Source organism: Anopheles stephensi, chromosome 2, assembly GCF_013141755.1.
Source record: "Anopheles stephensi strain Indian chromosome 2, UCI_ANSTEP_V1.0, whole genome shotgun sequence".
In the NCBI taxonomy this organism is placed as follows: domain Eukaryota; kingdom Metazoa; phylum Arthropoda; class Insecta; order Diptera; family Culicidae; genus Anopheles; species Anopheles stephensi.
Genome location: NC_050202.1, coordinates 85,439,548 through 85,462,277, shown reverse-complemented (window position 1 = coordinate 85,462,277; position 22,730 = coordinate 85,439,548). Strand labels below are relative to the sequence as shown.

At 49.5% G+C, this 22,730-nt stretch overlaps 1 protein-coding gene across 2 annotated transcripts in view; it reads right to left on the bottom strand.

Annotated features, from left to right (window-relative positions):
• Nucleotides 1-18,270, bottom strand: part of LOC118506210 (B-cell lymphoma/leukemia 11B) — a 61,893-nt gene extending 43,623 nt beyond the window's left edge. For both annotated transcript variants that reach the window (XM_036043028.1, XM_036043029.1), the window contains exon 1: nucleotides 16,464-18,270. In XM_036043028.1, the coding sequence (XP_035898921.1) occupies nucleotides 16,464-16,500 (37 nt within the window). In that variant the 5' untranslated portion in view covers nucleotides 16,501-18,270. The remainder of the gene's footprint in view (nucleotides 1-16,463) is intronic.
• Between the last annotated feature and the right edge of the window lie 4,460 nt (nucleotides 18,271-22,730).

Below are 22,730 nucleotides of genomic sequence, written 5' to 3'. Positions count from 1 at the left end.
GAAAAGTAAAGTGAAAGTGCAGAATACTTGCCATCATCTGTTGCTCGCCGATCGGAACGCACTTTGTCGCTCGTCCGAAATGGGTCGTTTGTGCAATTGTTTATATACGCACACTTTGATCTGTTGGCGTAAACATCGGTTCGCCTAACATTTGCAAACATCCTGCTCGATAGCGAATAAATAAAGTCCCTTCAAAGTCCCCGACAATCGATCAAAGGCATGGTGACTCCACTGCGGGTGTGGAGTTTATTAGACGGAACGATTAAGAATCGGTGGCTTCGGAGCTTCGGCGTTGGTCTGTGGGCAAACATTCTCACGATTAATTTCACCCGATCGCCATTCGTTTTCCACCGCGATGTGGCCGACAGATGCATCCTTCTCGATACACAACCACCACGCGGAACATAAATTTAAATTAAATTCAATTGCACCGCATCGGAAGCGGGTCGCTTCTTCGCCTTGGACTTCTCCACCCGGTGCACGGTGTTCGATAACGATCGCTGCTGCTGACGGCCTGTTTAGCGGACGAACTAGCGTCGAGCTAGCGAGATGGACGACGGCGGTCGCATCTGATTCGAATTATAGCTGGATCCACTGGATCGAATCCGCATCGCCGTTGCATCGCCATATTCCCGCACCCGATCGGATCTAGATCTCGTCTAGTGCACCGGCTAGAAGCGGCAGAACAACGCTAAGGTACAAAATCAATTTACTTCTGTTTTATGGATTCGCCCGAGACAACGGAGATGCGGAAGGAAGATTGCACTGGCCCGTTATCAGTTGGGGTTGCACTGGAAAGGAAGAAAGGGGCCGTTTTTTGAGCCGTTGGAAAGGAAAGCAAACATAAATCGCATCGCGAATTGTGCGGCAACACACTTGGGAAGATCATAAATCTTGTGCGGCGAGGACATTACCGGGAGATGAATGTCCTCCTATCGGGAGAGCGCCTCCGAGTGATTGTGGTGGTGACAACGGTCGTGGGAAATAGATGTATGGAGGAAAAGGACCAATGAAGATCTTGTAAAATCTGGAGACTATTTCCTAAATGTGCGATGGCCTTCCACGCTACAAAAGGTCAATGCTCCTGTAGCTTCATCTTCGGGGGATAAACGGCGTCTTGCAAGTGAGGCTTTTTGTAGAAACTCCTTTTTGCAGAACAAAACTCATCCCAATGACCAATAGCACCAGACGGAAGCACTCGGCCTCCCGATAACAGATCTTTGGCCCGCTCGCCAAAGCCGCGATCTGCACAAATGCAAGCTCGGTAAAATGTTAACTTCGCGTACCGGAGAGATCGTAATCGCACAAATCGATTCACCGATGGGTTTTTGCCAATGCCGTTTTTGCTGTTGTTGTTTTATTTGCTCCGGGTCCACAAGGCGCAACAGCTTGACTTTTCCTTTCCCATGGCTGCACTGCACACAACATGACATCGGCCAGAAGCAAAAAGAGCCTACCAAAACGATTCACCTGATGGTCTCCCGCCCGGACTGGTTCGCCTCTTGATATACGCGCTGGAAATTGACGGTCGGGGGACGTGGAAATTATGCAGTTTAAAATATTCAAATCGAGCTGCTGGCAGAGTCCTGGTCTGACGAAAAAAACAAACAAGGCTAGAAAAAAGGGCGAGAGCCCTAGCAAAAAAAAAAAAAAAAAAACAAACCGAAGACCTTTGAGAGAAGCCCCGTTTTTTTCGGACCACAAGATCATTTAGAGCGCATTAAAGGATCACTAACTTATCGCGCCAGAGTTGCACTTTTGCCCATCCATTCCCTCGACGCTGAATATCTGTGTCCACAGTTGGTGGAATGATAAGAATCAGTTGAGTTGCTGATGCTGAGGTGGACAAAAAAAAACCGGACCAAGATGGAAAACATTTGTACGGCCGATCGTCCGGGAGCGAGTGGATTGACTATCCTTTCGGGACCCGGGGCGAACGATCGGTGAGATGCAAATTGAGATGCAGTACAGAAGGGAGTTGGACGTTCGGACGGAGCAAAAAAAACCACACGGACGCGTTCGCCTTCGCCGATCCCAGAGGCTATTGAACCGACCATCTAAAGTGCCCTTCCAATGAGATTTCTATCAATTTTCATATTTCGGACCAAGCGCGGGCACGCCTCGGGCGGTGATCCAGAATTTCGCGAAAGGCCAATGATCTTGACCTTCGGCAACGGCAACGCAAGCGAGAGGGAGAGAGAGAGAGAGAGAGAGCCCGCTTTTTGTTCCGCTGGCGAAGCTGACTTTGGAACTTAATTATCTTAATCTATCTTTATCCATCTCCAAAATGGATTCCGACTTTTGCCTACTCCCGACGACTACCCTCGGACGTGGATGTGGAGCTTCCAAGGGCCGTTCGGAAAACTGCTGCGGAATCGATCGCGGTAAACTGGTGCAAAAAAGTAAGACATAAATTTTCCATCCCTACTTGAAGTCTGTCACATTCATCTACATTTCAAACGACGGGTGCGACGACAACGACGACCACGATACGGTCGTATCGGACAGTTGCGCTAGCCGCGCCAGTGCTGTACGACGTACCCGGGCTGGCAGTTTATTTCTCTCTAATTGACCACGGAACGTCACATTCATCTCAATTTTACATGATAATCCTGGGCCAGCCCGGGAGAACGATTGAACGTTTCGGCGAGTTGGCAAAACGTGCCGCCCTGGGTCAGCAGCCAGCGAACGGTTGAACTGTCACCATGTGCTGCGGGCTCCACAAGCCTTGCCGATAACTGTGGCGCTTCTGTGGGAACTTCAGCTCAGCGCAAAGACTTCATTTCCTCGGCATCTTCAGTTGTCAATTTATGGACAGAACAGGAGGCGCACTTCAGGCAGTTTCTGGCACGCCGACACAGGCCACGAGAGAGAGAGAGAGAGAGAGAGAGAGAGAGAGAGAGAGAGGGTCACTTCCTGATGGATGGATGGATGAAAGGCATGATCATCAGCTGCGTCGTGGGATGACTCTTTCGGCCGAGAGGTGAGCGCGGTAGTCATAAAGTCTCGTGCAAGTGGCAGCGTTCCCAGATTCCTGGGAGTGGAGTTTGTGGGAACGAAGCGAAATTACGACATCTCACCAGCTCATTCCGTATGCAAACAATGTGCCACATGTGAGCGCATCTGCCCAACACTGCCCAAGTCATCACCGTGCCCCATGGCATGACCTTTGCGGATCACTCATGCCATCCATCCATCCCCGTGTTCGTGACTTTGGCGAGCTTATTAATTGCCAACCCCCGCGTGACTACTCCTGCAGGCCAAAGGCACATTCCCATTCGCTGCGCGAGTGCGTAAGGGAAAATCTGTCTAATCTAATTAACCGATCTATGCGCATTGCACACCGAAGGAAAGCGGTGCATTCTAACGGTGCTCGGGTGCTCACCTAACGGAAGGAACACGGTGTACGGGGTCATGCAAAGGGAAGCCAACAGCCGGATGCGTGCGCTCGAACACACGTTCGTTCCCACATGTTTATGTGTGTGTGTGAGCTGCCCTTCACCTTGCTGAATGGAGTGGAGCATCTGTAGTTCCGCACCTGTCCGAATGGGGGTCCGCCAGTTTGCCCCGTTCGTGCTCCGTTTTCGTTTCGGCCCAAATCGGGAATTGATGAAGTGCATTTTAATAATTATCTTCATCTTGATTGCATCTCTCGTGCTCGCACTTTGACACACACACACACGCGCGCGCGAGCGTGAAGCGGAAGCGCCACTCGATTTGGGCCTTTCGCAGTACATTGAAATAAGGGTGAAATGGTGGAGGCTGAAGCCTGTGCGATAGCAATCGTTTCCCCACGGAGAAAATGCACAATTTCGGATCGCATTCACCTGTGCGCGGTAGCGTGTGGAATGAAAGTTGTGATGATCTTTCGATTTGCTCGAACTTTCTGGAGTGTGGTTTGAAGGGTATGGGAAAGCTTGTCAATATTTTATAAATTTGAATGCAGTTTTTGGTAGATTTCGATAAATATAATAGTACGGAACAAGCATGAAACATTGGATAAGAAATGGACACCACTGACAGCTTTCTACTAACTGACAGATCGCACTGAGTTTGTGATTAGTGATATAAACAAATAGCAATTAAGAACTAATGATTTCTTCCCGCTACGACTTCTTGTAAAACGGTCGATTTAAACTTTCACAACGGCTTTTTCCGCCCTAAATCGTTTAACAACGCCACACTGTCGGTCCAAATTCTTCGCCAACAGTTTTAATTAAAAATCCCGCTCAAGTGCATTCGATGCACTCGATAACCCCCGGTAAACGTCCTATGTCAAGGATGCAATTTTCCGGGGGAAAAGCGCTATGCGAGGTCAAAAAGCAACACCCTTGCTTCACATCCTAACGACGAAGGCTTACCAAGATAGTTCATGCCCAACAACAAAAAAATACCCAAGAGCCATCCCATTGACCACCGGGGTTAAAGGGCTCGGATAGACAAAAAAAAACGGACGAGTTTGATCAAATCGCACTTTGGGATAGCAAAAACACCGAACCGATTCTTTTTTTGTTGTTACCCCCGAACCACCAATCGCCAGGAGTAAAAAGGCGCACTTTTCCTTTCCTGATTTGACAAAAGTGCACACACTTGAACGCATTCAACCCGCGGTGTTGATGATTATCCGCGTGTAGCGCACAATGTGTAACGGGTGAACGGGTTCTGTCGGTTGGACGTTTGGACGTGCAGATTTTATCCTCGCTCGTCGGTCGGTCGCGGTACCGTGTCAGCTCGAGTGGCTCTGTAACCCCGCTCGCAGTTTGTTGGTCAAATGGGTCGAGGCAAGGGAAAGGACAAAAGGGAGACCTTTCCAACCCCCGGAACGGAAATTTGTCGTTCGATGCGTTGTTGGTGTACGGTGGTTTGGTTCGACCAAATGCGACAATTCGTCCGCGGTGTCCTTCCGTGTCGATGAGGATTTTTTGTTTGCTGCTGCTGCAGTTCTGCTACCATGCCCCAGAACTCTACCGGGCATAGTCAACCCGTCGGACGACAAGCTTTCCGCTACGGTTGCGCTGAAGTGGGAGTTCTATTTTTGTCAATTTGCCCGCAAAACAACCGCAAACCCCGCGTATGTCACGGCTGCAGCAACATGGACATGGAAAATCCGTGCTGTTTTTCCCGACAACACACACACCAGTGATGGATGTGATGGAAACGGAGGACAATTGCTGGTTGTGGCTGGTGACATTTGGTTTGGTGGCAAAAAAAAATAAAATCGGCACACACCGGTAAGGTACGGCGAGCCAGGCGAAGGAGGATGATTATCAATTCGGCATCATCTGAAAATCGGTTCCACACTGGTCAATGGGCTGTCGGTACGGTACGGTGCAAGGACATCACCATGGTAGCTACGGTGCGGTTGGTTGGTAAGTGGGTGGGGGGGGGTGGATTTTGTTATGCGGTCGTCGCGAATTTCGGGTTCACCGAGGAGATAATGGGATTGTTTTCGCGAACCTTTCGGAACGGTCGGCCCATCCGTGCTTGCATAGGCGCATCACGCCGGTCGGTGACAATGGGAAGTTTGCAGGCAGCCAGTCAAACCAGCCAAATGAGCAAAAATATACGCAGTGGGTGTAGAAAAAAAAGCTGACGCCAGATATGCTCACGTACTGTACAAATATGTAACGTTATAACGAGCCCCAGGAGGGCGAATGTTCAGTTGGATCGTCATGGGATGAGCGGAAAAAATTGGATTGAGTAGTTTCGGTTGCTTTTAGCAAATAATGATTTGACAGCGAACGGGAAACGTTTCACTAATTAAACCATGTTCGAAGATATACTCACAAATCCTCGCTCAGTAGTAGGTTGAAAGAAGCGTACTCACCTGGAAATAGAAAATTAGAAAGAGAAAGATTAATGAAGGAATGCTTTACCTATAAAATCTAGAACAAATCAGTGAACGCAGCTCAAAACCAACTCAACTGCCGACTGTTGGCCAATTGCGGTGTAATCGATCGCCCGGGTTGCAGTGTCGTCGGTTACCTAACGCTTCGATTGCCCGCGGTGCGGTTTTGGCCGGGCCAGTGTCGCCAGACGGACTGCCAACTGCGGTTTTTTTCGTGAAACCGGGTCCAATCCGACCGAGATGCGCTACTCGCATTTCGATCGCTCCAATCCGAGCGATGGACAACGAAACGGGGGGCGACGGAGGACGGAGTCGCCACATTTGCGTAACCTTCTCGAAAGTGGCACGCGCACTTGGCTCGGCACCACACACTGCCCACACTCTGACGCTCTGAGAACACAGGTGCCGTATCGATTACTGGCGACACCAGATCGTGAGGTCCTTCGCGATCAATTTATCCTCGTCAAACCTGCTTTCATCTGAGTGCAAACTACTCGTTCCAAAATTGGTGCCTAAACACGGTGAACTGGATTTACGGTTTCTTGAGAAAGCAAACCAAAAACATCGAGCCATCAATCACACCCCGCCGGGGTTGGCCCGGTTCGCCTGGACCGATCCAATCGCACCACTAGACACTGCGTTGCGACTGCGCCGAGCCAATCAAAAGCGTTCATTTCGAGCTTGGTCGTGTTGACAAACACACATACACACATGCGTATACACGCCCGAAACAACCCCTAACGGCCCACCACCACCACCGGGGGGATGTTGTAGTTCTTTTTTGACCACCCGTGAACAACGGCGCGCAACGACGCGCTGAACGTATGCGACACGCAGCACATAAGGCGCTGAGCTTATTAAACGAACCGTCGGGCGAGAAAGAGCCAGCCGTACTCGAGAAGTGGCTCAGACCCCAGCAGGGCTTTCCTGCCGGAGGCCGAACTGAGTGACTTGTGCAGCCCACCATCATGACGAGTATTCAAATTAGTCAGCAGTGCTGTACGACTTGTTTCCACCCTGGTCTAAATACAAACCCATTGTTAGCACACCAACTGGTCCAAGAAAGAGAGTGAGCGAGAGAGCGAGAGAGGGAACTTGCAAGGACCTCAAACGAGGTAAGAGTCGCGTCCAGATTAGGGCAAGCAATTTGATTCGCGCCTTGGTACGCCTGTGTCCAATGCCGATGCTAACCAGCCCGAGCCGTAACTTTACATGACAAAGCCGATTGAGGTGTGACTTGGAATTAATTGGCCTCGGAGGGCATTTGATCGGACATTTTGTGTGATGTGATGTTGGAAAGCGAAGAGAGAGATAGCGAGATACTGGAGTGGACCCAATCAGGCAGTTACTGGAGTTGAAATCGGGGCGAGTTATCAGTGCGTTCAAACCCTTTGGAGCTGATAAGAATTGAAAAATAAGTGTTCCAATGCCTATAAGACCTCATCGCTTGATGTCCCACATGTACTCCAGACGCGTGTTCTCCTAGTCGTCCGTTTATTGAAATATCTTCAATATCCAATCTCGTCCAATATCCGCATCGTATCAGGGACAATCTTTCGCCACCGATTACCGCTATTATTAGTTCCGGCCTTTGGTGTACGTGAGTACGACCATTCTTCAGCCGCCGATGATGACGACAAATTCGCGACCACACGACGACGACGACGCATCTCGCCCAAAAACATCAAACAGTCGGTGGAGTTTGTCCCCAAAAAGTTGAAAAGGACCGCTCAACAAAGAAGCACAACTAGGACTAGGTGCTTCCACCCAACTTTTCCACAATGTTGTGATGATAGGTTAGGTTAGGCCCACCTGTCTTGTCTTCCGGATGCGACCGTGAGAAGTGACCGAGAAACGGTGCCGTCGATTCGGTCGCTAATAAGCCACGGTACCAGCGCGCAGCGAGCTGCATCAATAGGAAGCCAAATATGCGCGTTAAAGAAAACGGTTGCCACCGAATGGGCCGGTGACAGGAGCGATTCTGATGCGTACGATGCGAAAGGAGCAAAATTTACATAAAATTAAAAGCCTTTCGTTACCTTCTGGCGAACGAGAACATTGGGAAGCTGTCTTCCGTTGTTCGTTGTCTGTGGTCGGGAACAGAACGATGTCCTCGTACGGGTTGATTCAGTCTGATTAGGAATTCTTCGGTAAGGCTTGTCGGTGTTGTGCTGCATCGTATGATGCCTTATGCGCTTGTGACGTCAAAGAAGGATGATTGCAATGCAGGTTCGCGTTCTTGGTGCATCAGATTCTAATAACTACTTTATTTGATTTGCGCGAAGCTTTAAAAGGTGTATAAGAACTCTTGATTTAAAGTTCCCTCAAATATCGAACAGAAACTCTGGAGGTCAGTACGCCACGTACGCTACCCTGCGGGATTGTGATGTTGATGCAGACTACGGCAACGTCGCCGATATTTCTAATGAAGCGGAAAATATTCACAGTTATTATATCTGCTCGTGTAAGCCGCACCTGGCCAGTACCGCCGTACCGAAATAGTAGTTCGTATTGCGGTTACGTGCGCCATGGTGTAGCGTGGCATGTGCCGCCGGAAGCAGTCGAAGCGTGAAGAAACACACACACACACACACACAAAACCATGCCAACGGTAAGACGGTGTAAATGCGACTTGAAATCGAACGTGTTCCGGCCATGGTCACGAGAATAACAGAAACCCCTCTGAGCGAACGATGATGCGGCAGGTGAAGGATTCGGTGGTGGAAGGGAAGAAGAGGACGGTGAGGTGGCTAAGTAACCGGTGTTGGACCTGGCGCGCTTGGTCGATATTGTGTGGGGCCCATTTGGGCAGTGTTGGGCTGTCAACCGACTGGGGAAGAAGGGAAAATTGAATCTAACCGAGTCCAGACTGCAGAGTTTTTCCAGCAAAAAAAGTCTTCAAAAATTAGAAACTCGCTTTATAAAAATATTATTTAAAATAATGTTTTCTTATCACAATCATAAAGCGCTCGCTCTTAGCCACCGTGAAAATACCATAAACTAAAACAAAACCAAGACCCTCTCCGTTTTTGTCCATTATTTTTCACGCTTCATTTGACGCTGGCCTGGCCGAGCGAATGACCGGCAGAATAAATAGAGCACATCAAAGAATGGAACGAATTGTCTTCAATTCCAACCCCTTTTACTCCACACACACACACACACACACACACACACACACACACACACACATCACATTACGGTCACCGAACAGTTCCGTCCGAGGACGGAAGTAGCGACCGGCAGATTTACGGTGAATCGTAGCTCGCTTCACGATCGCGAGCCAACGACAGATGACGATCACAGATTTGCGGCACACCCCCCGTTTAACCGGTCTCCAGGTCCATTCCTTGTGGAAATTTATTACCCCAAACGGAGCAATTTTGACGACGAAACGAACTGAAAACTCACCCCCCTTCTCCCTTTGAGTGCGCAATTAGATTGGCCAGGTGATCGGAGTGGGCGACTTTGACATATACACATAGCGCAAATGGAACAATACGAATGATGATGATCCGATCGGGAGGGTTGGACCACTCCCGAGCGATACCGAAAAAGGGAACAATTCCTCAACCTTTATGCTGGGTCTTGGACCGCAAAGAATGACGCCCGTTGTTGTGTGCGGGCATACGTTGCCGTTGTATACCGATTGTGCGAATGAAATTAAACAACAGCGACAAGCGGACCGAGCTGGAGTCCAGAATGTTGGTGGGTGAAGCTTACGGCAAACGAGAACACAAACTGCGCCGCTTTCCTTTGGGGGTGTATGGGAGCGCCAACCGTTAAGCGATAAGCGCGCGTTCGTACGTAGAAAACAAGGCCGACTTCGACATCACCATCGGGCTGGCAAGTGGTCATAAACGGGCCCGGTCCGGAAGGGCAACGCGAGCAACACTGCACGGCACACAAACGAGGCCAGCGCGCTATTTTCTCCAGGCAGTTTCGGGGCCCTCTTCGCCACGTCAACGTGCGTCGGGTTTTTTTCGTTTGTTTTGTAATTAAACCAATATTTGCTCATTACCTGCGCCCTGCTTGGACCTGCGCGGCCCAAAACCAAAACTCGGGCGACACGGCGCAAGAACCCTAGGAACAGGTCCGTCAGTGCGAGGCGTTGTTCTAGCTGGTGGGCGATCGGCACTGGCCCCGGGGGTGTCCATGTTTTGACAGCTTGGCTAGTACGCACGAACACGGGATGACGCAAGTGATCGTCAACTTTCGGGGTGATCAAACATACGGAGCAGTTGGTCAAATTTTCATTGGCCTTTCGAGAAAAAGCGAGTTTCGTGTGCTGGCGCGTGTAGAATTCGTTCGCAGAGGACGCAACTCGGATGGTGACAAATGTTGGAGCGCGTTCGAGGGCCCGCACAAAAAAAAAAAAAAACGAGCCCAACTACTGACAACGAGGTCATCCAGGTGACGGCGACAACGGTGACGACGACGGGGTAAAGACGATTATGACAAAAGCACATTCACTGTTCGTACCCACACACACACACACACACACATTGGCTATAGTTAAGTAGGTCACAATTGCTTTTTTTTCTAACGATTTTTGCACGACGACTGTTGATGGCACTGACGGTGGCGAAGATACCATAGGGCCCCCCTTTCTATTTCGCTCGCGTGAAGCTCCAGACTCGGGAACATCGGTGACATCGGAACTCTGAGTCAGAAGTCAGATAATGCGGGTTTGTTGCCTCGTACGTTTATCGTCATCGATCGCGTCTTGTCAGCAGAATAAGAAGCAGCAAAGTCCCACCGAGCTGTGAGTCAATCGTAGCGCTAGAATTGTGGAATGCAATTCTAGCGAATCTGAACCGTTTTCAATCAAGCAAGGAACAGATCCAGAGCCGTGAGTAACTCCGGTGTATTTAATCTCTCGACCGTCCCTTGCCGTGAGTAATCAACCAGCCCACCCTCAACGACGGCTGGACATGATGACGATGAGATAATTTCGGTCAAATTGCACCGTGCACAAGGCAAAAAGGGTAAAGCGCAACCATGAGTTCACCGAGCGTGCAACCCCTGGTTAGCATCACACCCGCTGTATCCTGGGGCTCCATGCTCCGACGGTCGAACGGATTCTTCTGGTTCGCCCGAAAGCCTGTCTGTGTCTGTGACTTAATTATCGTTATTAGCCTTTCTGACGGTGCTTACCGCCGTAGGGCGCAAGCTCATGTGCTCGATGTGCGTTCAATTACGCGAAATGATTTCATCAATCACCGATCAATCGCTGCCCGAACCCGCGCGAGGGTGTGAAGGAATCCGGTCCGGTGGGGGAAACCGGTGGAGGGTTAGTGATTTGCATAGATTGTTGACGCACCCGTTGGGTTGCGGAATCGCGCAAAGTATCCCCAGTCGAAGTTAGAAGCTGGTAGTAGACAGATAATTGACAGGAGTTGGTAGGAGTTTATAGTAAACGGTTCGATCCTTCACACGGGATTGAGCAATAATGTCCAGACTTTTGGGACATAGTGAGACTCTTGAACAAGCCGGACCGGAATCCCAACCACTAGACGGCCGTTTCACGTCACACAAAAACCCATCCCTTAAAAGCAAAAGGTCAAAAAGTCAGTCCCCGAATCCGGAAAACATTTGCACCAAGAACCCGCGAACCGGCGATATGGCGCGATCAAAACATCCGTGAAGCATTGCCGTTTCGTTTCGTGTCCGTGCAGCCCAACGTGTCCATTGTCCTGGTTGTGCAAACAGATTGAATTACGAAACCGAAATTATACCGTCCGTGTAGAACTGGACCGCACTCCGCACCGTGTCCAATGCGAGAACCGAAATTTCGAAGGCAGCGAAAGGGAAAATGAAGCACAAAGCAAATGGGCGAACAAAAAAAAACATCCCCCTCGAAACCCTTCCTTACTCTAAAGCGCGTCTTAAAACTCGAATCCCGGACAGAGAGAGAGAGAGAGAGAGGAGAAAGAAAAGTCAAAGGAAACGTAAAGGTAAATCTTGACCTCAAATTAAGCAAAGGTCGCCTTCGGCTGACAGAAATCACTTCATTCATATGCGCAGCGAGCGAGTTCTTCCGCTTCTTCCGGTCTGGTCACGCATTGTCTCGATCGCCGTCTTGCAAGGGGGCATGTGTATGTATAATTATTTCATCACATCCCGCTTTTTTCTCCCGAAACCCGAACGAAAGTCCCGGGCCCCTCTTGTCAAACTTTGCTGCCAGGTCCGTCCTTGGGCCAGTTCTTCGCGTTCCTTCGACGGGGTCTTTTGTTTCGTTCCTTGGTCCCTTGGTCCACGCAGGGGCCAAACAATACAAACCCACCGAGTCGAGAATGGAAGGATTAACGATCAAACTGGACCTCTGCGCTCACACTCAGACGCGCGGGGATGATCGATGACGATTAAAAAAGGGTTTTTGTTTTCCGTCGGTGCCTTGGAAGAGCATAATTTTGCTTGGCCCAGCTCAAAACACAATTAGCATAGAGGCGAATTGAAGTTTTGCGAATTAAGGCAAATAATTGGAGCTCCCACGAGATAAGCGGCAAGGGGTCGCCATTCTTCTGTTGCCGAACACCAGCGAAAGGGGAAGTCATCATCCCTAGCAGCAAACGTCAATGGAACAACGCAAATTCTTTCCTTATCGCTCGCATCTCGGAACGGTGGAAGTGCGGGCATTGTTTTGCTTTTTGGTTGTTCGGGAAGTTCTAGCAGATGTGATTGTGAGAGATGGAAGGGGAAGAAAAAAACGCATCACAAGTGGTCAATTGAAGTTTGACCAACCGGAAGCTAGGGAAGTGCGTCTCGAGCACACTGCACCGTGAGTGTGATTTGAAGAAATTGATTGAATGAATGTGGGACTTCCGGCTGTAGGTTCGGAATGCATGCGTTGGAATGCAGCGCTGGAATTCCTGCGCGCTGGACATTGGTAAAACCGTGGGAAAAGAATTTCATTCTGAGATTTTGAAGTTTCATAATTTAAGGGTAAGCTTGTGAGAGTAAAACAAAACCCCTTTAAAAGTGTCCCGGGTTGCTAGCGAGCAGATACCGAACAAACAACCACACCACGAGGACCTTCGCTAGTGGACGATGACGACTGCGACGATGACTCCCGGGAGGACACGTCACCCACGCGACGCCCCGTTGTTGTTGATGGGTGTGCTGGTTTTTCCTGCTGGACCTGCTGCTCCCTCGCATTTCTTTCTTTCTATTTAATCGATACCAACAACCAACCAAACAAACCACCCAAACCAACGTTCGCCCTCGCTCAAATCCTCAAGCCTCACTCAAACCACGGACAGCGAGAGCGAGCTCCGAACGTGGAACAGCAAAAATGAGACACAAATAAAGGGGAACGATGACCGGACGATGAAGACGATACACTCCTTCCACAACATCGGGGTTGGGGTCACGATAAGGTGAGCTCGAGTGGCCATCACGAAATAGATGCTCCCGGCGAGTTCAGGACGAGGTAACGGGGACAAAACCCAAGGAAAGGCGAGCAACTGCGCACCAAAAGACACACCATTCGGACACAGAACGGTTGGAACCGACCATAGAAAAAAAAAAACCCGGTGACTCCCTGGCAGGAGTTTGGAAAATCTTCATCTAAATCTTTTCTACCACCTCCAGCAAGTTGGGCATTGGAATGGTCCAATCAGCCAGGGTTTTGGTTGTTGGGTAAAGTTTTCCTATACATGCTACCATGATGCTCGATGTGTCCTGTGAATGTGTGTCCTGACGGGACGCTTCCCAGGAGGGAATGCCAGGTGTGCCCGGGAGTCCTTGATTGGACGGTACAAATTGGACCGGAGCCCACCATACTGCCGATTGTCCACCGACACCAGGAACGTGACCGTAACATACCGCAGGAAGACCGAACCACGTGTGTGTGTGTGTGTGTGCGGACGCCTGTGTGTCCTTCTCGGTGGATAAATTGTATTACAAGAATCGATCAAACTTTGCCCTGACTCCCCTGGCTGGAAGCTCTCTTTCTGACCAAGTTGCTTCCAACTTCCAACGGTACCATGTCCATACGCTACTGTGAAGGGGTTTTTTTTTGGGGTAAGGAAACAGGACGCTCGACTCCTGAAGATGGCGTGCCAAGTGGGATTGACCCGAAGAACCGTTTGGGTCACGAACCACGGTTGGACGTGGTTGGACGCGAATCGATCGGCATAAATAATACCAAAACTAGCGAGAAGAAGGAAAAAAAGACTCAGGGAAAAGCTGTGACCGTAGTCACTTGTCGTTTGGCAATTTTTCCGCAGGCGCCAATGACGCTGCGGAGATCGTAAAACAGCGTGGAAAACGGTACCGTAGAACACACGAGAACACTTGAACTTTGGGTTACGCATCATGTACGTAAAACCAGAAACACGTACATCTCCGAAGGTGTGTGTGTGTCTGTTGTGTGGCGCGAAAAAAAAGGATACAAGCGCGCATCTTGGTTTTGGAGATGTCCTAAACTAGGGCGTTCAAGGGTTCAAGAGGACCATAAAACACAGACGTCTGTCTTAAACCTGTTCTGCGAGAGGTTAAAGAACTTCTTCCGGGTGGTCCTGTGTTTTGGGTGAGGTTGGGTGACCATCACAAGAATTGAGGTCTCGTCCGCAAACACTGGGTGGTCTCGCATGCAGTCGTCATCGATGGCTTATCTGCATCCTTTTGGAAGTTTTTTTTCTTTGCTTCTTCAGTTTTCCAATATTTTCCCCCCAAAAACAGCTTCCGATACCGAAGAAGAACACAATACATTTGTGTCAACACAAGCGGACCCGAGAGGCTTGGTGTCATCGGTACGTGTTCCAGCTTCCCGAGCTGCTGGAATGACGCGCGTACCGTGTCAAGCCTTTTGTTTGGCCAGTCCAGCCTGTCCTCGTGTGTCCCCGTTGAAGGTTAATGAAAAACCGAACCGTTTGTCGGGGCGAGGGAGGCCTGCACGGTGTACAAGTTGTACAAACATACACCGGTCGATTCGGTTTGGCCGGGCCGAAGCCTTCGACATCGCCGAATGATGTCTTGGAAAACTGTTTCGATCAAGTCATTGAGCCACCACCAGCTACCATTTTGTGTGATCTGTAGCACATGGGGGCACGTGCCGTGGTTTTGTTGCCGAAGGCTTCTGTCTCTGCGTTTTAGCTGTTCAAACTGTGATTTGCGTCAATGAGATTGTTTGTTAGCTGCGTGACGGCAGCAAGAATTTGTTGACAGTGTTCTAAGGATGCTTATGCGCGTAGTATATGCATCAGTAGTGTAGAATCGAGACTGAAAACAGCTTGATAAGCAGATACTAAACAAAAAAAACCAAAACAACGAACCCATTTCGCAGATGCATCGAGAGTCTTCTCTTAACTGTACAGGTGGTGAACGAGGAAATGGAGAAGAATGTCTTAATGTTCCAGAACCGACAGCAAGTGTCACTACGAGGTGGAAAGTAGTCCAAAGTGACTTCAAATTTACATAACTTTCGAAAATCTTAAGACTCGTTCACTCTGACAAAGAAGTGACCACTTGGACTCGTTTCTTGACAGCTTTGTCTCGACCTCAACAAGGGAAGACTTACGCCAAGAAACCAACAACCCTAACCAGAACATCTGGCATAAGGGAGAGAGATGTCAAAAAAGCACCTCAAAAAAGGGGTTATGGGTCATTGGACTGGACCTTTGTGGTCACGCGCGCTTATAGTTGATATGTCTTGCGCGAATAAAAAAAAACGCTCCCTATTGCCCACATGTCCATGTCATAATTCTGGCAGTGCAGAAAACCCTACAGGGGAACGAGTCTTCCTTGCTGAAGAACATTACAAAAACATGGGTAGGGTTTCTTGTATCGCCGGTTCCAACTGACCGACGGTCATTTCCGGTCGGGTACCTTCAGTGGAGGTTTTTTTTTTGTTGCCTTCCGAAGGCAGCTATTCTGAAGAAGGCGATTAAAAGAAAAGAAACCCTTTTATTGTCCATTGATGGGTTTTGTGCTCGTGCCACGAATTAACGGATAATGCAACGTGTTGTAAGTGCCGCTCGGTTATGCATGATCGAGCCTGTATAATGGTAATAATGGCTTTATTTTGCTGATGGGACTTTAACGAATAGGGGTGACTGAGGAGATTTAAATATTCCGTGAATGGGTTTGTGAATCGATTGCTAAATGGAAATAATTTTTAAGGATTCTTTAGAACTTATTCAAACTGCTTCGTATTGATCCCTTTTATCAACACACACTCACACCGTCTGAGAAGAAGCGACTAATAGAGCATAGCACATTGACACATCTCCGGAAAACTCCTCCTGGGGTGTTATCTTCCGATGAAGTGTCCTGCGGCACGAGCTAAATCCCAAAGTTCGACCATAACCCTACTACACCGCCTCGAGTCCTATTAATTACCCTTACCCACACACACACACACACACACGCACAAGGATTCTCATGGACGTGTAATCTCACACATGCTCGACGTTACTCGGGCCGAAAACTAGCCGAAAATCCGAAGGACAGCTTCGACATGTTCGTGAACCGTCCCAGAGCGGTTAGTTGTTTAAAATCTGGTCCATCCTGGCCCGCCGTGAAGAGCGCTGATCCCTGACCGAAGACTGCCGAAACGCTTACTAGACGACTAAATGACAGCGAAAAAAAAAAACACCTTGCATATAAATACCTTGTGCGATTCGAACTGCTGGCATTTTGATTCTCATTTTGGCGATTGATGATGCTTTTGTGCCGGTTTCCGCTTCGGGGTTTTTCTTCAACAATTAATACACACACGCACACCGTCTTCTCGACCTAGTTTGTTTTCTTTTCACCGTTTTGTCACAAAAAACTTTTCTTTCCTTCCTTTTTTTAAGTACCCACACATACACACCTCACACACTACGGGCACAAAAGCACACTGACCAGGTTGGGGAGTTTGGGGGGCCCAACATGAAAGCCCAGCTGATTTTGGGCTTCCCTTAGTTTTCCACTCGCAAAAAAACTTTCACACCGCGCCAAGCGTCACTTGGACATTTTTCAGTACTGTTTTACGATCAATTTCACCGGAGAGACACGGTCGCTGCATCGGAGGACTTTCGGGTGGTGAAAAGAAGATGATTTGAACAAAAATGCACGTTTAATCGTAAAATCACTCGCTCAGGAAAAAAAACAGCTGATCCTTTCACGTTTTCCGGCGTTCGTCTTTCACTCAGTTCGCGCCCGTCTTAATTAGCATTTGCAATAGGAAAGAAATTAACACCCCGTGTTTGAAAAAAAGAGAAGCTAGCACAGCCTCGTAATTCCCTCGGAATTTGTGGCAAATAAAAAAAAAAGGACACTGTCTCTCTACCGTCTTCCTGTTGTCACTTCAGACGGAGGCCGCAAGGATGAAAGTACGCTGGGCCCGCGAGAATAAAAGAAGTGGCGCGCACGGGCTTGAATTTCATTCACGAACTGCTTCTTCTCGCGCGGATCGCGCTTTCGCTTCCGGTGTTATCCTTGTACGTTTCGGGGTTGTATTCTCGCTGGGGATGCGTTCCGTAATTGCCGGGGAGGGTTTCCTTTTTTTTTGTATCTCCCGAAGTGTGATTTTATTTCACCGGCTTATTCACAACACTACCGCACGATAAACGGTCACTTTAAACACTGAGCTTTGATATACTTTTTTGTCAACTTATTTAAAATAGTAAAAATACAGTTCTGTGTTGCTCGACACACCATAAAACGAATGATTTAAATGCAGTAGTATTTTCTTGTTCACTTGTCTTGTTAACAGTCTCTTCAGCGTATTTCCAGCTAAATGCTTCACGGCTTAAAATTATGTTGATTTCCTTTTTGATTTGATGATTAATTTTATTGCACAATCTTCCCGAACGATCTCTCCTCTTTTCTTAATTTTCTTGTTTGTATTTCCTTTTCCGTTGCTTCTCGATTTGTTTATTTCGAACACAGGTGTCGTGTTTGTTTTTGCTTATTCCACACTGTCACACGATTGTTTACATCGTTTGTTTATGTTGTCATTCTCCTTCACTTCACAGCGCACAGTTTATAAACAGTGGTGTATCGGCTTCGTTTTAAACTATATCACTATCGCCCGTTTTGCACTTATTGCACTACCGAAGCTCACGGTGCAAAAATTATTCTACGCAAAACGATCAACCGCGGCTAAACGACGGTGACTAACACGGTGCTGCTGGACTTTGGTCATAGAGGCGTGCGCGCTCTCGAACGAGCGAACCGGCTCGCAAGGAACTGACTGACAGACTGACTCGCAGCGGCCACTACCAGCGTCGAGACTGGTCCCGCGCGAGCTGCGTGCGTGTGTGCGGCCCACCAGTCGGACGGCGAAGTCAATATGCACGGCGCGCGCACACACCACCTTCCAAAGAGACACGAGAATTTATTGTGCTGCTGCTGCTGCTTAGACGCACCGCAACGACCGACGTTTGGACATCCTCACTTCGCGACAGTCCGTTTGCATCTAATGTCTGGCAGTGCGCGGTCGTTATATCACCGCCCTTGCCTTTAATGCGCTCCGCAACACTAGCAACACACGCGGGGGTCGTCGCGCGACCGCTCAACCGACCGACCGACCGACCGACCAGCCGACCAACCCTTGTTCCAGAGGGTGAGGGTGGCCTGGGCTGGCGTGCGGGTGCTGGTGACGTGTGTCGGCGGAAGGGGAAGAAGCGGCGACAACGCTCTGAAGACGAACCACACACACACATAGAGCGAAACACGACGGGAAAAACACAAACGACGAAGCCGGCCAACAGTGTGGTGTCTTTTTCACCCTCACGCAGGCGAGCGCGCTCTTTCGCGCTACGACGCGACTCGTAGCAGCAAGGGCCCCCGTCGTAGCTGAAAAGTGCTTGGGCTGGTTGTTTTGCTTCCGCTGCCTGCCCGTGGGCTTTCCAGCGTACGGCCACTCGCAGCATCTCGCGGACGAGTGCGAAGGCGCGAGTCCCCGAGCGCCCGATGCAAATGAGAGTGAGTGCCGCGTGAGCGACCTGCTGCTGATGGTGTGTGCAATCGCAACGCAGCATCCGTCCGGCAGCGGCCGGTCCGAGGTTTTTCCCATCGTGAGTGGAAGAAAACTCTTTTCCTCATTTTCCTTTTCTCCCTCTCTTTCACGCTTTCGGAGGAGGATTCACACATGAGGTTGTGAGTGTGTATGTTAGTGGTGATGACCACACACATGCGTACACACACACACACGTTCAAATGTTTAGATTTTCCCGTTATCCTGTTGAAAAACACACACATACATCAGCAAAATACGAGCCACTAGAAATTTGCATCTGTGTGCGAGTGGTCTTCAACCGCCCTTTCCTTCCAATTCCATTCATCCCACCATTTTCCCCTTTTCGCGTTACACCCCTAACAGAAAGCCACCCCTTCGAATGAGGGATTGTGTTTACCCTTTTTTTGAATTCGCCGTCCTTGTGTACGTCCTGCCGTACGCGCGTTGCAACAAAACACAGCGACGCAACGCAACAACCACAACGGAAATCGCGAAGTCTCGGCGACTCGGCGGCGATGTAGCGGGAACTCAACCGCGTCGCGAATGTGTGGTCAGTGTAGCGCTGCTTCACCCTCTTCGCTATACACACACGCAAAAAAAGGCGCGCGTACACAACCTCGCTGGACCACGGTGGTGAGTTACCCAGACCCCGTAAGGGCTGCTATGGAGGGGATGTTCTCACCCCTTTCGCGGGTGGCACATGCGCACATCCCCAAAACCTGCTCCGTGTGGCGTTGGAATGCTCTCTCTCTCTCTCTTTCCTTCCTTTACGGCTCCCAACCGATGGCTCTCACCAGCCAAAGGCTCTTGGCTCGGCGCAGGGGAAAACTACAACCTACTCGCCCGCTTGGCTACACCGCAAGATCTTTGAATGAAACCCACCCGGGAGCGGGAGTTTGTTTTCATCTCCTCGCCCTTACAGTACCACCGGTGCTACCAAGGATCAGGAAGCGAGTACGGCGAGCTCGGAGGTTATCACACAGACGAGTCCTTGTGTTTTTGGAGGCCAAGTGTTGTGGAGCATTGGGACGGCCGGTGCATATTCATCGCAGACACAGGCTTCTTGATTTTCTTTCCTAATTTCTTTTAATCGTTAACAGCGTTTAACGATGCCCCTGCCCTCTGCAGCGTCCTCTTGCTGCTCTTCATCGCCAGAAGGGAGGACCGTTTTTATTCTTACGGGCGGATGAGTTTTGCGCGAATTCTTCTTTTATTTCCCACTTTTTTCCCTCTCTCTCTCTCTCTCTGTTCAGGTTTGTTGTTGCTTGTCTTCGGGGTTCGAAAAGTGTTTTTGGAGGATTTTTTTGCTGATGTTTTTTTTTTGCTTTGATGAATTTAATTCTTCCCACTACGCGGGCACGGTGTTCGGTACTCCGGAGCTTTCGCTACCAATCGAAACCACGTTCAGGAAGGTCAGTTTTATTGGTGAAACTTTTTAATGTTTTAAGCCGAGCAACATTTTGCTTCCTCTTGGTGAGGTGTTGTACTTTAACTTTGAACCTCACTGGATTGTTATGATTGCTTCTTCTAATAGTTCTAGCACATAGTTGTACAAACAAGGATACACCCAACACCCCGTTTCTTTCTTTACCCACCCGCGTAAATTAGCCTCATTGGTCCAAAAAACCATAATCCCATAAACCAAGAGATCGAGCCCGCGAAAGGCAATCGTTAAGCGTGCAGCGAGTGTGTGGGTGCACTTTGATTGGAAAGTCGTGCCGATGCAATTCGCCCGTACTGAACTGCAGCTTTCGAAGCGGCTCGAAGCAGTTTGAAGAAGGCCAGACCTGCCCTGGTGTTCGGTGATGGGCACGGGAAATATGTTTTGCGCTTTTAATCTAGAGCTGTTACGTGTAGCTCTGTAATTGTAGTTCTCTTTTCTTAAAGACCTTCATTTCTAGAATTTTATTTTAAACAAGGGTTTGATGCTCTCCTCGCAATCGCGGGCTTCTTTTTTCCCCATTGTCCACCGGTGTAATATATGTGCCGGCAAGAATTTCATTACAGCAGATGTAATGCTCCACAACTTCATCCGTGCGTTCTCCAATGCGAAAGTGACTGAGCTTTCACGCGAAGAACAAACGCACCTACTCATCCACCAGGAGAGAGCTCATATGCTGCTTGTTTGCATCATCGTCATCATCGTCAGCAGCAGTTGAGCATATAGCGCGGTCGGTAATAGAGCGATGCAATAAAAATTAAACTTCACGTTTATCACGTCCACAGGATTTATTTACCAATGCTGGCGATGCGATATTAAAAAAATGCGTCGAGTGGGATGGAAGTTGTGTTTGTCTCAAAGGTGCGTTTGAAGTGTTTTGAAGGCATCCTCTCTCACTAGACTTCACGGAGATTTTCTGAGCTGTTGTCGCAATTTTCAACCTCACCAAGCTTTTATATTAGCTTTTACGTTCCACCAAAGCAACGGTAAGGTCCAGATCTGTCTCATCGCTTTTACCAACGGCAGCGAACAAACAACACAAAAACACGGATCGACAACGTGCATTAGAAAGGCATGCCGAACCTCGTCAGCACGATCACGCTTCGGGGGAACATCTTCACGCCGGTGTGTTGTGATCGCGCGTTTAGATCGGCCAGTTCGTGAGTTCGCTTTGGATGTGGTCCGCCGAAGCTCGGTTGGCGCTCGCGCTTCATTCGCTCACGTTTAACAGGATCGCGGCTTATCGGCCGGTGATCTTAGCGGGAAGCGCGTGGAAGGGCAGGCAGATGGTTTGCTTTTATTTCTGCACCACCCAGAGTTGAAAGGGCGCAAACCGGGCGGCTGAAGAACAATAAAATTGCACACCAAATAGTGGACAGCCTGTGTGTGTGTGTGTGTTTGGGTCTGTGGAGGGATGGACACCCTCTTACTCGAGGAAAAAATTGGCCCAAAATGAAGGGTCGACGAGATTGTCCGGGGATGGACGAACAACTGAGACCGTGCAATGAGTCCAATCACCAACAACGATCCCCAAAGATGTCCCAAATCAAATTTCCCAATGACCTTTCCCAACGAATCTATCCCCCCCCCCTCCCCTCGCGCTTCCTTGGTTTCGTGACTAAATCTCGGCCAACGAAGAAAAAAAAAACCCATCGCGATCGCCTTGTCGCCGACCCGTACGACACGATACGAACGTTGGACTTTAATCCCGATCCTTAACGTACCACCCGCCCGGCCATGCGAATTAAACGTCCAAATTACAGCTGATCGATTGCTGATGGCTACCACCAATCTCGGCCCTTCTTCCTGCCGTGCCGAGCGGGCGCGCACGCGTGCTCGTTTGCCCGATTGATCAGTGGGACGTCGACGTTTCCAGAAGAACTTCCAGGCAAGCGTCCAGAGACACGCTCAACCAGTACGCTCGTGTGCGATCCTCGTGGTCTGATATTCAAATTATGTTCGTTACTTGCTCCCCCTTCTCATCGATGCTTGCCCTCTCTATGCCAATGTTCCGACTCGACAAGGTCCAGATGTCCCCAGGGAGAGTCGGGGAGCACTGAAGTTGGTCAAATCTGGACGAGCGTCAATATAGAGCGAGTGGCCGTGCCTTACAGTCCTTTGCGAGCCGTTTCCACCGCAGTCCACCCGCTCGGTTAATCTCTTAATTCGAATCTCGGCCCAGACTCATCGGACATGGTCGAACCGTTCGCCATGGTCGCCTGGTAAGTTCCCGGGAGCTTGGAGATGGAGATGAAAGATGTGTAATTATTTTTCGATGGCCTTTCGTGCCTGATTCGCTTCGTAAGCAGCTTTATCTAAGGCGAAGGAATTGATTGGAGTGTTTCGGTGATCGTCCAATGCCAGGGACACTCCCTGTTCACCGGTACGACACGGAACCGGTCAGTGGGTTCTCTTCCACCTTCAGCGAGTTGTACGACCTTCCGCGCCAGGAACGGACCTCGGCAGCGCGCGTCCGTGTTTCGGACATC